Source organism: Parasteatoda tepidariorum, chromosome 12 (genome assembly GCF_982258835.1).
Source record: "Parasteatoda tepidariorum strain Cologne lab strain chromosome 12, Ptep-v5.0, whole genome shotgun sequence".
Classification (NCBI taxonomy): domain Eukaryota; kingdom Metazoa; phylum Arthropoda; class Arachnida; order Araneae; family Theridiidae; genus Parasteatoda; species Parasteatoda tepidariorum.
The window spans coordinates 14,746,783-14,763,335 of NC_141766.1; the positions used below are offsets into that span (position 1 = coordinate 14,746,783).

The 16,553-nt window shown below is 27.8% G+C and overlaps 1 protein-coding gene across 4 annotated transcripts in view; it reads right to left on the minus strand.

Annotated features, from left to right (window-relative positions):
• Positions 1-566: 566 nt before the first annotated feature.
• LOC107457564 (homeobox protein OTX2) overlaps positions 567-16,553 on the minus strand; it is a 153,771-nt gene continuing 137,784 nt past the window's right edge. For all 4 annotated transcript variants that reach the window (XM_071188097.2, XM_071188098.2, XM_016075747.4 and 1 more), the window contains 2 exons: positions 4,750-4,910; positions 567-3,310 (listed from right to left, as the gene is read on the minus strand). In XM_071188097.2, coding sequence (XP_071044198.1) covers positions 2,735-3,310; positions 4,750-4,910 — 737 coding nt within the window. In that variant the 3' untranslated portion in view covers positions 567-2,734. The remainder of the gene's footprint in view (positions 3,311-4,749; positions 4,911-16,553) is intronic.

Below are 16,553 nucleotides of genomic sequence, written 5' to 3' on the forward strand. Positions count from 1 at the left end.
TTTAATAGTCTGTAAAAATCTAAGTAAAAGTAAAAATCTCTAATAGTTAAAACATTCTGGCTTCTAGGGTTGAGTTTCACTAAATACCACATTATAGGGAAAAAATAAAGTGAGTGATTATTGAAATATTTTAACGAGCAGTGTCTTAACTCAAAGGACATTTTCATTAAGAAAGTTTTCTATAGCAACAATATTTCTAGAAGTTAGAACAAATTTATTAGGTGCGGAAGCTATTAAGGGACAATAAGAAATGTAAAAAAAATGAATGATAACATTTTTTGAAATGAGATATTAAAATGAAATTAAAAAATAATATTCCCAATATTTTAATGCTTCCAAATAAAGTATTGAGAACTTTAATTTTGCTTCCAAATTAAATACAGTGAAAATGTTCTGAGAACTAAATAATTTTTTATTGTTTCTAAATAAAGCATTGGGAATATTATTTTTTCTCAAGTACTTTGCAAAGTATTTGAGAACCAAAAGTAATATTGTTTAATGGTCATTATTCCCAATAAAAATATCGAGAAGGATATTGTATTTCTGATATTTGTATGAGGCGACAATAAAAATGAAGAAAAAAGTTTTATTGAAATAGCTATGTGAGTCAAACATGAAAAGGGAAACGAACTCGACATTTACAATTTACACAACTCAATAATAAGCAACTTATTTGAAAAGTCATCATAAATAATTCAATTTACACAAAAATTATATCAATTGCCCTGGGCACTAAATGTTACGTACCTTTATATCCCTTCCTTGACCGAACCAGATGACCGACAAAATATAGAAAAAATGCAGCTTCTTCATGCAAATAGTTTACAATTATAATATATAAATATGACATTGCTTACTTAGCTCTCTTTTCATCTTTTCTTCAATTTATTACATATTTTTAAAGCAGAAATAAAATACTAGATGATATTACTAACATCATTTGTATTCATAGGTTTAACACGGTGCTTGAAAGAAATGGCTGACTAGGCTAGTGGAAATTTTATCATTTTAGTTTTCCTTTTATTTATTTGAAGAAAAAAAAAAAACATGCTAACTAAAAGTGTTTAGTGACATTCACAAATGTGTTAAATTTCTTTCAATTTTTCTAAAGCTTTTCTTCAAGAACCGTGGTAATCCTGATTATGTTATATGCAAGAACAAATAAATTATCTTTTAAATGCACTAATTTTCATCCTATTACGTAGTTATGGCGAAAATTTAGATACATGTTTTTGCTCAGTCAAATTCAGAATTTCTCATTATTTATTTCACAGAATATAAAGAGTTTCAAGAACTTAATTGATTAATTTGAGATAAACAAGAATAATAGTCGAAAAAATTGTGAATGATTTTCTGAGAACTAATTTCTCTTTTGCTGCCTAAAAACATGGGGGTTTCACAAAAAGAAACAAATAAAAATAAATAAATAAATAAATAGTAGGTTCAATCGGGGCTATTATGAGACATTCATAATTATAGCTTATGGTGTTTGTGTTTATTTAAGACACATTAAAAAGAAAAAAATAATACATTAAAAATACATACACAAGAGTATTTTTAAGGTCAAATTCTTAAGCATATTAAGAAGTGATTTCATAAAATTACATAAAGTAAATTTAATACTATCTAAAAACTAATAAAGTGGTCACAAATTTTCTTTCACAGACAATTATGCAAATAGCATTTCATTACGGGTCTGCTCGGACTTAGCATTTTGAATAATTTTTTTTCTAAAATATTCAGATTTTTTTGTTAAAAAAATCAGATTTTACTGAAATATTGGAAGGCAATTAAATTTTTTTATACACCGTAGTGACCGAGATTTTCAGACCCTTGTATGTATATATTTAGCGACACCTGTGTAAATTGACCACTTGCGAAGCACCTATATGATGGCTCACTTAGGCAGGAGGTCAACTTATAAAGAGGTGAAGCAACTGTTTTTGAAAAATTGGTGCTTGACTACAGCTATCAACTTTGGCAAAAATCAACTAAGATTGATTTACACAGATGGTCAATTTAATAGGTTACACTGTATATATACGCACACTTAGTATATAAGCTTTATTAAATGACTATAATAGGATGAGAGGACTATCAAAGCCATACTTAACTACTATTTAATAGTCATGAAATATTTCTAAATACTATTCACCCTATAAGTACGTATATAATGATGTCCCATTTGTTGTGGTTTTTTTTTTAACTTTTATTTTTAAGATTGATATTTTTTTTAATCATACAGTGAAGCCTGTACAAGTTGATAACTTTTCATAAGACAATTTGAGAGTACACTTAGATAAGATGTCAATTTATAAAGTAGGACTTTAATTATTTTTGCCAGTTTGGTACTTGATCGTAAAGATCAACTTAGACAGGTGGTCAACATATAGAGATGGTCAACATATAGAGATGGTCAACTTAACAGGTTTCACTGTAAACATATTGTCAAAACAAGGATTCTATAGTCTCATAATACCCCAGATTGACCTTCTGTAATTCCATAAAACATGAGTTGAACCTTAATTTCTATTCTAGAATGAATTCTAAAATAGAATGAGAGTGCTTGATCGTCTAGTAAAAAGATGAGTGTTGTCTTTCTGTTATATACAAAACAGTTGCTTTTTGTTTTTTGATAAATTCAGGGAACAAAATGTGCCGGTCAGCCTTTTTTTTTTCTTTTTTTTTTCCTTTTTAAATCTGATGAGTTCTTCGACGGCCTCTCAAAAAGTCTTCAGAGCATTTGAAATTTCCACGCGGCAGTTTTATCACTGCTGTATTCGAGGCAATCGGTACTTCCTGGTGGGGGTAAACTTCCGTTTATAGGGGGTGTCCGGGAACTGAGGGTTTGATGGGCCGCCGTAGAAGCCCCCATGTGCGTCCCTGTCATGACTGGGGCACTCATCTGTGGCGATGTCATAGTCGTCACAGGCATAGGTGGTGGCAAATAGTCCATGTTCATGTTGCCATAGTGATAAGATGTGGGACCATAAGACTGTGAATAACAGCTGGGCGGTGTATTGGCCGCCATTTGATAAGAGCGTTGCATACAGCTGTTGGCTCCCATCAGTTCGGCGGCTACCGGACTGATTGTGGCTGGACTCCATATACTATTTGAGTTGGATGTAACTGGTGGCCCCGCTGAAGAAGGTGGTAATGAGGGGGGTTTATAGGGAGAGCCGCCCCTGGAAGAGGGCGGCGTTGATGAGGAAGGAGGACTTTTTGCTTTTTTAGGTCGACTTTTGCTGCTGCCACCATTTTGTTGCTGTTGTTGTTGCCGGCATTTAGCTCGCCGGTTTTTAAACCACACCTGTAATAAGAAGAAAAAAATAAGACAACTCTAAAACCTTTATGCCATTTAAAACCTTACCTTATAATTTTCTAAGAGGTCATTCTACCAAATAATAAACCATTTTAAAAAAGAAATGGGAATACAAACCTTTTCCTGGAAATTTTGTTGGTATCCATTGTAACTTGTACTTACCTTTTATCATAATATGGTAACGCAGGGTTTCAGGGCCATGATTATATTATTTTAGAAGTAAAAAATAAGGTTGATTAATTTTTATTTTATTTTGTTTGATACAAGACACAAAATAATTATTTTCGTTAATCAAAAATGAGTAAAATTCTCATATACTTTGACAGGAATCTGTTTAAAGTAAAAATGTTGTATTTTTATGTTATAAAAATTGGTTTTACAAAAGGTTTTAATTTTTAATGAATTAAAGCACTTGCTAGCAATCATTTCTTTTTTATTTCTAAAAAAACATTTCAAGCATTTATAAATACAGTTAGTAAAGCTAAAACAAAACAAAAAGTATTTGAAAGTTTAAATTTGTAATGTTTAAGGAAAAAATGAGAAACAATATTTTGAATAAAAATCAAGCGCAAGGTTTAAAGAATAAATGAAAAATACAAAATACAATAATAATAGTAGTTTTACTGTTAGATATGTTTTAACCGCTTCGCAGAAATTATTTCAAAGTTAGGGAATAAAAGAGGAATTGTTTTATTATGATAAAGAAAAAAAGGATAATTTATTTTAATTTTGATGAGAAAATAAAAATTAATTATTCCATCGTTACAAGGAAACTAAGTAAAATCCTTCTATTATTGCAAAGAAACTAGGAGAGATTATTATAAATTGAGAGTTCATTTTAATTTGAGGCCAAAACAAAGCAAAATAATTTTGTTATTAAAAGAAAACAAGGTAAAATTATTCAATTATTGAAAGAAAATAGAGTAAAATTATTCTGTTATTAAAAGATAACAAGGTAAAATTATTCCATTATGAAAAGAAAACAAAGTAAAATTATTCTGTTAGTAAAAGAAAACAAGGTAAAATTATTCTATTATTTAAAAAAAACTGGGTAAAATTATTCTGTTATTTAAAGAAAACAAGGTAAAATGATTCTATTATTTAAAAAAAACTAGGTAAAATTATTCTGTTATTTAAAGAAAACAAGGCAAAATTACTCTATTATTTAAAAAAAACTAGGTAAAATTATTCTGTTATTTAAAGAAAACAAGGTAAAATTATTCTATTATTTAAAGAAAAACTAGGTAAAATTATTCTGTTATTTAAAGAAAACAAGGTAAAATTAGTCTATTATAAAAAGAAAGCAAAGTAAAATTATTTTGTTATCAAAAGAAAACAAGATGAAATTATTTTCTCCCGAAAAGGAGACATTATTTTTAAGTTTAGCATCGTACTTTTTATGACTGCTTTTGATGTTTAATACTAACCTGCACCCTGGACTCAGGTAAGTTTATTTTAAGTGCAACTTCTTCTCTCATAAAAATGTCTGGATAGCGGGTTTTGCTGAACAAAGATTCCAAAACATCTAATTGAGCCCTTGTAAAAGTTGTTCTTTCTCTCCTTTGCTTTCTAGGAGGAGGAGCAGGAGCTGCAATAAATGATTAAAAGAACTCAATATTAAGTATATTATTTTTTAAGAAAAGTTAATTTTGTATAAGGTGAATTTTGCATTTGTGTAACAATTTAAAGAATACTTTCCAGTATTTTAAAAAATATTAAATCCAATTCAAATACTGAACACAGTTTCCATAAGAAAGAGAAATAAAAATTATGTTTCGAAAATTTTAAAAACTTGATTATTATTATTATTTGTATTTTGTCAATTTAAAAGTCACATGTATCAGAAACAATACTAAATAGCATTGTGAAGTTTAATGATATATTTGTGCATTAGTTTACTCAAAAAGTTTAGTAATAACCAGAAACGTGAATCAAAAGTTCCTTTGTCCTCTTAGTAGATAGGTCATTAAAAAAATTTGCATATTAAAGGTTTAATTTTAATAAGGGTGCACATCAAATATGTTCATTATTTAGAGAAAGCGGTCATTTAAGTAATGAAATCAAGTATCTTAATTGATATTTTTTAAATATTGATATACTTTATGGACATACTTTTTGCCAAAAACATATCTTTTGACAAATAATTTTCTGACTTGATTTATAATTTATGAAAACTTATAATATTTATAATTTATGAAACAACAATATTTTAATTTTAATCACTTCAAATTGTTTGTTTGTAAAACAAGTAAAAAAATGTATTTTTACTATTTTTGAATCAATCAAATAAATGCAACTCTCAAAACGACTGTATTCAATTTATATCATAAGACTAATTATTTTAGCCGAAGTTATTTTGAAACATTAATAACAATGAATCTAATAACCCATCTGATTTAATTTTTAAGTGTTCATGCGATGTGACAAAATTAAATGAAGGTTTAATTAAGTCACAAATTAAATCTTGCTTTAATCAACATTTCAGAAGCAAGTAATATTAATATTCCACTGTAACATTGATTTTACTATCAATGTTATAGGACAACAACTAAAAGCATTTTCTTTTGTAATTTGAAACATACAATGATGTTCTCTACCAAAATTGTAAAAAAGAATGATCTGATGTTCGAGCCCAAGAACAAGGAGAAGTTTATTTTTTAAAAAGTTAAATTTTCCAATCCCAACCGATTTCAATTTCTTTAGTTTATTAATTTAGTTTAACTAAATTTTTTTATTCCATAAAAATTCAGTTTACAAGCATTATAACGAATATTAAAAAAAAAATTATAACAATATTTTGCTACTTATTTTTGTTCACTATATTCCACAAGGGAAGAAAAACTGCTAAAACATAAAATATTTCATGATATAAAACATAATAAATTTCAATGACTCAAAACGCAATTTCTTTAATATCACACCATATCTTTTACAGAAGCATTTAAAATGTAATTTTAAAATTGATTCACCTTGGAACAATTAATGATGGTTTCACACTAGTAAATTTACGATGATAACTTAAGAAGTGTTTAGTTGGAAATATTTTTTTGAAGCTAGGAATGCTGGGAAGTATTTAACCTCTAAGGTGGAAGGACCTTGAGGATTATATCATCTACAAAGCGTAACAAAAAACCGAGTCTAACAAAAGCAGGATAAAAAGGTCGAACAAGGTGATTTCTTCGTAAATGTGTTGGTAATCCTGTAATGACCCAGAAAATGAAGGCACTTACAATTCGAAAACTTTTTCCACTGACAGCCCGCCCCTCATTTTGTTTCTACGTCATTTCTTACCATCATCATTTCCATCAAGTTTTAGCTCCATCAGAAATATTACAATTGTAGTAAAAAATTGCCATGTTTAAAATGTAAAAGTGTGCCACAATTGGTCACTAAAAATGACAGTTTTCAAGAATGAAGGGCTCTTTATGAAATAGTGATAAACTACATGTAGGTATAGTAAGATGTCACACTAAAAAATGTTATGGAAAAATTAGGAAAGCTGTTATACATTTTTGGTCACTGAAAATTGCAGTTTTTAAATACATCAAGGACTCTATTTGAAAGAGGGATAAGCCATAGAATCACGTCGCAGAAAACAGCATGTTTCGACAATTCAATAAATTCTATAGATAATTTTAGTTACTAAAAATAGTAGTTTTTCAAAATATGAAGAAAAGGGATAAACCTTGAAATGTACTGAAATTGAATAAAATGTGTCATTAGTGAATACTTTAAAAGATCGAAAAAGTATGTTTTGAAATTTTAATGAGTCCGATATGATAAATATCATGGGTTAGTAAAAAGTTAGTAAAAATGATAGTTTTTCAAATATATTCTGTGTGATATTGTCACAAAAATATGGGGAGATAGTATGAAACATTCTGAAAAGAACCACGAAACGATATTCTGTGGTGTCACAAGAAAAGCAAAATGAGGAACAATTCCGGCACCTCCCATGGCGAAGTTCAGTGCCTACCATTGCAAAAAATTCAATTTTTTTTTAAAAAAAAAAAAACAACATTATTTTTACAATTACATTATTTTTTAACTTACACCGGCAAATCAGGATGTACCGATGGTGAAAATTGAATTTTTTTTAAAATTTTATAATTAGCCTTTACACTTGCAAATGTCGACATTCAAAATGCCTAAATGTATAAAAAATTCTTCATTTCTTAAATGCCATTGTTTTCTCTTTCATATCAGCTTAAGCCAACACTCAATCTGCACCAACGCAACAAGGTGAAAGTTGGAAAAAAGAAGTTATGTTTAATATTTCTCATTTACATCACAAAACATTGAAAATTATCATATAATTATGGTGAAAGTTGAATAAAAGTTATTGCTAAATATTAATATTTTTTTTTATTTACACAAGAAAATATCAATATTCTACATGAACTGACGGCAAAAGTTGAATAAAAGTTATTGTTAAATATCAATATTTCTTATGAACGTAAGAAAATATCGAAATTTAACATGCACTGATGCCAGGTTTGAAAGTATAAAAAATTACGTATTTTTTTAAAAATAACACTACTATCAATGTTTGCTAAAATGTTGACATTTGCCAGAGTAACTAGGAATTAATAATATTTAAAAAGAACTTCGACTTACAGTGAAATAACTAAGTGATTAACGAAACTCTCCAGATAATGTTGACGTTAATCAGATTCCTGACTTTCTCGGTAACATTTCTAGCAAACATTTTTAGAAATTGTGACGAATTAAAATCAACAGCTAGAGGCTATACCCTAAAATAAGATGATTTTTTTTAAAAAAATAAGATCTATTTTCTTATTTGTATTGAGTTTTATAAATTTTTACTGCGCACTTTTTATTTATCGCACCAAATTGGAGAAGACGCAATGTTATTTATATAAATTATTTTTTTTAAGGTCGTCATACGCTGATGCTAAGTCCAGAACAGGGGTCACCGGTTGCTAAGCGACACTGTTTCCTTCTTGATGCGCACAAATCGATGACTGCAACGATCTTTTTGAGAAAATGGTCCCGGTCACAGTTATATTCCCTACACTTCAAGAATTCTTATGGTCAAAAGGGAAAATGCATTATAGTCTGATAAAAGAAAGTGAGCTCTATTCTATTTTAAAAATTTGGGGACACAATTCATTCGTTATACGAAGAAAATGATATAAAACAATACTTTATATTGCGATAAAAGAACACAAGCGTTAGCTGAATATCATATTTAAAATTGCAACCCCTGAAGGAATTCAATGATCATAAGAGAAAATTAAAAAACGAAAGCAAAACAATACATTGTATTGTAATCAAAGAACGTGAAAGTAAGAAAATACTCTACTTTTATTTTTAAAAAAAATTATAATCCCCGTCATAATTTAGTCGTTATTAGAAGAAAATGTTAAATGTTAAATTTTAAACAATTGGGATCCCTGACACAATGTCATAAAAGTAAACTTTTAAGTGTTAAATTACAAAAAAATAATAATTTATATTTCGTTGAGCATAAAAAATAACTCAATATCATATCTTTAAAAAAATTTGTATATATATATATATATATATATATATATATATATATATATATATATATATATATATATATATATATATATATACTATATAGTCTACATATATATACCATATTAAACTTAATTATTCTTCTTAATATATTACGATATTGCGATAAAAGGACATAAAAGATAGTGGAGTATCAAAACTGGGATAACTGTTACACAATTCATTCGTTATCTATGCAAAATATGCTTTTATTAATTTTTACAAATCAATTGCTACTATCCCTCGAAACACAAGTATTATCTAAACCTACACAAGTATTTTCTAATCTCTGTTTCTTGCAAAATCATACCGTTCTTCAATTAACACTTTCAAGATGGTAATTTAGAATGATATGTTTTTCAATTTTTTATTGAGTCAATTACGCTAACAGAATTTTTCCGTCAATTTATAACTAGACAATTTTCTAATTATCATTTTTAAAAAAGTATTATGATCATTATTAAGGTATAATTTTTTTAATGTATTTAAGCGAAAAAAATTATAGTAAAGAATTAATTCAAATGAGCTTTATATAAATTTATCCAATCTTATTTCATCTCTCATCTTATTTAATCTCTAAACTATATAATCTCATTTAAATTAACATAAGAGTGAATTTAAAAAAAAACAACAACCTTATAACCGTATAAATGTCCATAATTGCCTATCCAACATTATTTTCTACATAATTTTATTTTTTAAATGTTTGAGCAGGAAGTTAATGTTCAAAAGTTTTCAACGTTTCTTAGAACTAATCAGTGCAACGATCTGCGCTAAAAACAATGAAGGGAAACAAATATGAAAGTATTCTAAGAGCTCTTAGATGTTCCATTATAGCTGAGTCATTAATAGAGCGATATTATGGTGTTGATATTTATGCATATAATTGTTTAAAATTGGAAACTGTTTTAGAATTCCCTAAGGGCAAATGGGTCTGCCATAGTCACATTCTTATATTCAGAAAATGATTTTCTTTAAATAACTATTGAATAAAAAGTATTAAAGTACTAAACACAATTATTATGGGCTAAGTTCAGGGTGCTTACGTATACATATGTAACTTTTTAGGGGATGTCATCGTATTCAGAGGTCTAAATAATAAAGTGAGTTTTAAACTTTAAATTCCTACAACGTAAACTAACACTATAAATTTATAGCATCCGCAGCAACCTCATAAAAACAATTTTTGACTTTTAAAGTCTTTTCAAAAATAGAGTAATTTAATAAAATGTATCAAGTGATTTATGCAAATGAATGATGTTACATAATGAATTTATTTAGATTCATTAGTTTATTCCTTAAAAAAAAGGAACAATACTCATGAAATAAATTTGAATGCTGTGTTCATTTTCTTAAATAGCTATATCCATTTTTTTAAACACGCATTTTGAGCTGTGTTCAGATTTAAAAATTCACTGACAAGATATTTTTATAAAAATTAAAATTGCGAAAAAAATCTCAATAGAGTGAAATGGTCCCTGAGTAAATACCTTTATTCGCTGAAAACTGTTAAATTTGAAATAATCTGATTGGTATAAACCCATGTTTACAATTTTTTCCTCAACTATCAAATGCTGACAGTTGTTCTAGTGAGATTTTTTAACGTGTCTTGAATGTAAAAATAATTTTTCAGATACGGAATGTTCTTAGGATTTTCCCCTCAAACCTATCTGTAATCCACTTCTTTGTTAAGCACAGATCTTTTTTTTGTTAAGAGCCTTATGAAACCACTCCATGTATGTGATTTAAGCCCATACAAAACGGGCTTTCAATGCGCATTTAAAGTGTTCTTTAAATTCATCCAAAAATATGTATTGAAAAATATTCCTCTTTAAAATATAAAAAAATTCCGTTTTTTAAGTGAAATACTAAGTGATTTAGGAAAAGAGATAAATTATTAAGATAAAGAAAAATGTAAACATTGCCTCAGTTTTATTTCAATAATGCTTCGCGTATAGATTATTCATAAAATCTCATTTTTTCACTCGATTTACAACTTGCTGTCTTAAAACTGAAACAATAAGAGATTTGTCAGATTTTAAGGCTTAAGTACTTGTACGGAGCGGAATATAATAAAAGGACCACCCCTTAACAGCTTTTGTCAAATGATCGTATTTGACGTATTAAGATTCAATCTTCATGGTTCGATAGGGTAACCTTAAATAGTTAGTGCATGCAATAATTTAAGTAGCAAAATCAGACAAAAAAAAACAAAAAAAACTGTGAAGATCCGCAGATTTGGAATTCACAATAGTTTCGTCAAGAAAGCTGTTGTTGTCTGCTCCTCCTACTATTAATTTTGCTTCGGGGCTATTTGTAAAATAAAAAAGTCCCTACGCACAGTTAGAAAAGCTTATTTTCGTGCAAAATATAATACTTTTAAGATTATTTATTATTTTCTTCAATATATTTTAATATTTTGAGTTGCAAGTTATTTTTGAGTTGTTGAGTTGCAAGTTGTTGCAAATTTTGCATCATTTTATGCTACATAGTGTTTAATCACAAAAATTGAGCAGAATCGGTTGAATACCCATTGAGAATCAAAAAGTTTAAAAAATATGAAAAAACCATTCCTTAACTGCGTTCAACACCGTCTTTTTAGATTTTTTTTGTGAATAAATTGTAAACTGTTAGTGAGGGAAAAGTTAACCAGTAATTATTTATTAAGTAATCGTCAGAAGAAAAACCGAAAGTTTTGAGATATAGTTTCGCAATGACTGCCCTTAAAATATATTTTCAGAAACTTTGACAAAAATGTATACACATTGAGTATAGCGTAATATTTAAGAAAAGTAATAAAACACTATGAAATTTAATTCTATTGAGGAAGGAAAATGAAATTAGTCATTGTCAATTTAGTTAATGCAAGATGCGTAAGATACGTTGAATTGATATTTTACAAAAATAATTCATACATATGTGCACTTTGTGATAAATATTTTGGTGTTGTAACTTTTAATTCAGATTTATTTAAAAGAAAATTATGTAGTTTTTGAAATAGCTTTAATTGATAGACAAAAACAAACTCGTTTGTTTATCTCACGTTAGACCATTACAAGACTGATACATATATATTATAAAATATTTATTCCCAAAAAGATGTTTTATAACAGAAACCTAATATGACTTATACTTAACAATACATTAAGAGGATTTTGTTTTAAAAAAGTATGTCGAAAGAGTAATAATTCCTTTTTGAGAAAAAAAAAAGGAAAAACATTATATCATTTTCATGGAACATTAATTTTTACATGATTTTAACAGTAACATAATTCAGAAACCCGAAATGCTCGATATGATTTGATTCAGATAATTATCCTCTTTTAACATGCATAAAGTTTAAAAATCTAAAACACTCAACATGAAACAATTCAGGAAAATGTTCCCTCCTAACATGAATTACATACAAAAATCCGAAATACATATTATATGAATCTATTCAGGATATTTTTCTTTCTCAACATGCTTTCTCTTCCCCCCCCCTTTTTTTACAGAATATTTAGGATATTATTTTCACTCAGCATAAAATTATAGTCAGAAACCCGAACTATTCCGCATAACTCGATACAGGATACTATTCTCTTTCAACGTGAATCGATTCAGAGTGCTCTATATTCTTGCTTAATCTGAATTATTATCGATAACCCGAAATACTCTACATGAATCGATTCAGGATATTGTTCTCTTTCAACATGAATCGATTTAGGATGCTGCATTCTTGTTTAATCTGAATTATTATCAAAAACCAGAAACACTCAACATAAATCGATTCAGGATATTGTTCTCTTTCAACATGAATCGATTTAGGATGCTGTATTCTTGTTTAATCTGAATTATTATCAAAAACCAGAATCACTCAACATGAATCGATTCAGGATATTGTTCTCTTTCAACATGAATCGATTTAGGATGCTGTATTCTTGTTTAATCTGAATTATTATCAAAAACCAGAAACACTCAACATGAATCGATTCAGGATATTGTTCTCTTTCAACATGAATCGATTGGGGATGCTGTATTCTTGTTTAATCTGAATTATTATCAAAAACCAGAAACACTCAACATGAATCGATTCAGGATATTGTTCTCTTTCAACATGAATCGATTCGGGATGCTGTATTCTTGTTTAATCAGAATTATTATCAAAAACCGAAATACTCTACAATACATGAATCGATTCAGGATATTGTTCTCTCTCGAACATGAATTAATTCGGAATACTAGTCATGCTCAACATGAATTATATTCAGAAACCTGAAATACTTCAATACTGAAATACTCGACTCAGGATGTTGTCTTAAATTAGGTTACTCAAAATTCAGTTGAAAGTATGAAACAAACTAGTTTTGTTTTCCAATTTACAATTAAATCGAAAATTTTATATATTACTGTGATATTCATCTGCATGGAAGAAACATGGCATAAATTGATGATATGGACTTAAACAGCAAATAAAGTAAACTGCGATTGATATTAATTTAGAATAAACATTAATAAGATTTTCGAAACAAATGAATACGAGAAATATTTTGTTTAAATTATTTTTACAGTAGATTTATCATATTAAAATAGGATATTCAGAGTTTCGAGATGTTATTTTAATTAAAAACAAAAATTCTTCTTAAAAGATAAATTTATTTTGATTGCTTTAGATATTCTTCAAAATCTATTGCTTAGATTAATAAGCTCTTAACAGAATATTTCATTTAATCTGATCGAAAACAGCCTACAGATAATTTTATTTTAAAGAAATATCTCAACGCTTCCATAAATAAAAACTTTTAAATCTCATATTTTAAATCAGTTGGATGAAATTTGTTTAGGAAAGAGTTTATACACCTTTTTTCTTTCATTTTAATTTATCGTACACTATTTATTAAATTCTATGCTTAATAAGTCATTTCTAATACAATCCTTTTCGAGAAATGTCGTATTTAAATAAAAATTCTTATTATTGATAAGTAGATCATTAAATGATTATGAAATTTGAGGCACATAAAATAACGCTTTATAATATGTTAACTGTATTGAGTTTGAACTGTTTCTGTCTCTATAAAAATTACAAAAATGCCAATAAGGAGAAAATAAATACATTTTCTAATCCAGTTTTATAATATTAGAAAAGTTGCATTATATGGACTGATAAAAATATGCAAAAATTAATTTTAACAGTTTCCATTTAAGTGAAAAAAAAACTTTTTTAGGGATTAGTAATTATTTTAAATATAGATTAGATTTCATTAAAGGCGTTTGAAAATTCCAAGGAATAAAATTACTATACGCTTTTCGATGTCACATTGGTCATCTCGAAAATAAATGAGAGACTAAAACTGTTAAAATTCCTACCGGAAAGCAAGACTAGAAGGTGGGAAACTAAAAGTACCATACGCTTTGGCTCAACTTTCCTTATAGTAACCATCTACACTTTTTCTCTCCGTTTACAAATGTTTATATATATATATATATATATATATATATATATATATATATATATATATATATATATATATATATATATATATATATATATATATATATATATATATATATATATACAGCAAAATAAATAAATGTAAAAAAAAACACGAAGAAAATTAATAAAAACATTATTAGAAAGCACTCTTTTTTGCGGATATAATCGTGTGGGCTGATGATAAGATTATATATTTTATTTTTTATTTTCCGGATTTTTGAAAAAATTTTATCCCTTTTTTTCGGATTTTTTTTTATTATTTTTATTTATTCCCCCCCCCCCAGTTTTTTTTTTAATTTTCATTTTTATTGTTATTGCTTTTTCTTTTTTCCCCTTTTTTCATATGTCTGTAATTTACATATTTAATTAGTCTTTCTCAAAAATCTATTTTATAATATATAAGATTCCATATTTTTACTACGCCGACCGGCCTGTGTAGGGGGCAGGGAACTGTCCTTGCATCAGAAAGGTTCTGGGCTCGAATCCCGGGCAAGGCATGGATGTTTCTTTCTCTCTATCTGTATTCCATGTCCTTTCTCCTTTGTGTGTAAATGTGTGAATGTGACCCGCCCTATAAACGGAATTGTGGCAGCGTGACGTGGGCGACGCTGCTCCACCGCCGTGGCTTCGCCACAGGTGCCCACTGGGTAACGAAAAGAGAGTTAGCAGTTCTGGCACTTTTTGTGGCCAATGGACAATAGTTCCAAGTGCCCGCCATTAAAAAAAATATATTTTTATTGCACACCTTTTTTAAAAAATTCGTACTAAATTTTTGTTTTCCTCTTTGTCAACTAATATTCATCTCTGTAAAAAATTTTGGTGTAGTTGGAAGTTGTTTGGTAGTTGCCACCACTTTTGATGTTCAGGTAAACTAAAACTTTTTACAGTGCATTAATCACATTTTTATTTACTTTTTCACCGATATAGTTTTATTTATTTATTAATTTGTTTGCTTGTTAACTGAAAACATTCTTATGTGCATTAGAATCAATTTCATTGCAAAAGCATTTGGTTTAAGAAACTTTTGGTTATATATTACCACTAATTGTTTCAAACAATTGTTATTTTTCACGATAACTACAGTTATGTACTTAAAATGTATTTAGTTTACCTCAACACCAAAAATTGTGGTATCTGTACACCAAAATGTTTTACAGTGTAGAAACAGTTTTGAATGAATAATATTCTTAGAAAAAGTTGCAATAAATTATAATTTAAATTTTCATAATTTAATACGCTTTAATCTTAGTTTAAGGGGTCTGTTTCTGCTTATGGGAGAAGAAAAAAATGTTAAATAAGATTTTATTCTTATAAACTTTGAATCGTTTCTCGAGAGAGTTAAGTTATTGTTAGATTAATTAATGTTTCTCTCAACTCCCACATAGCTTACCATAAATTTCATAAATTATCAAAGTCAATTATCAATATCAATTATCAATTATCTACAAGTCTACTTTGATTGACTTGAAATGTCAACCTTCATGTCATAAGAATGTGGCCAAAATTCAAACCATCAATTGATGATTGTCTAAAAGCATTGATTTTGGTGTAGAATTTGAAGAAAAACTTTGAGATTTTTGTTAGGAAAATGCAAATATCTATTTGTTGTACTCATTAATGGGAAAACGTATAGGGCTATCAACGCAAAATATTAATTGAGTAAAAAATGTAACCCTTTTTATTAAAGGTAATTTTCATTGTTGCCACTGCGCAACAACAAAAAGTATGTCAATGATAAATAGATGAACTTGAAAGTGACTTAATACTTATCAGTATTAAGGCCCTTGAAATCGTTCAACTATTATTGATGTTTAATTTAATGTTGTATTAGGCACTATTGATATTACGGTAATAGGTAATGGGCATTATGGTAATAGGTATCTAATACACTAATATGGATCCCATTTATATATGTTTCTTATAGTTCCCCGAAATGAATAAGTTTTCCAATGAATATAAAATTTATTCATTAAAAAACTTCACTTAACTTATATTTCACTTTCAGAAAAATTTATTGAAGGTTCAACCATAGTATTGGAACCGTAATACGGTGCAAATTTGTTGCAACCTTAATGCGAAGTCAAATTATTTCAAATTTTCGTTCAAATTTACCCATACTATTGTGTCAGTCAAGTTTAAATGTTGTTGCAAACGATATTGAGGTTCAAAACGATTCAAAATTTCTAAGAGTTTTGCAAAATAAATTTTTGAAAA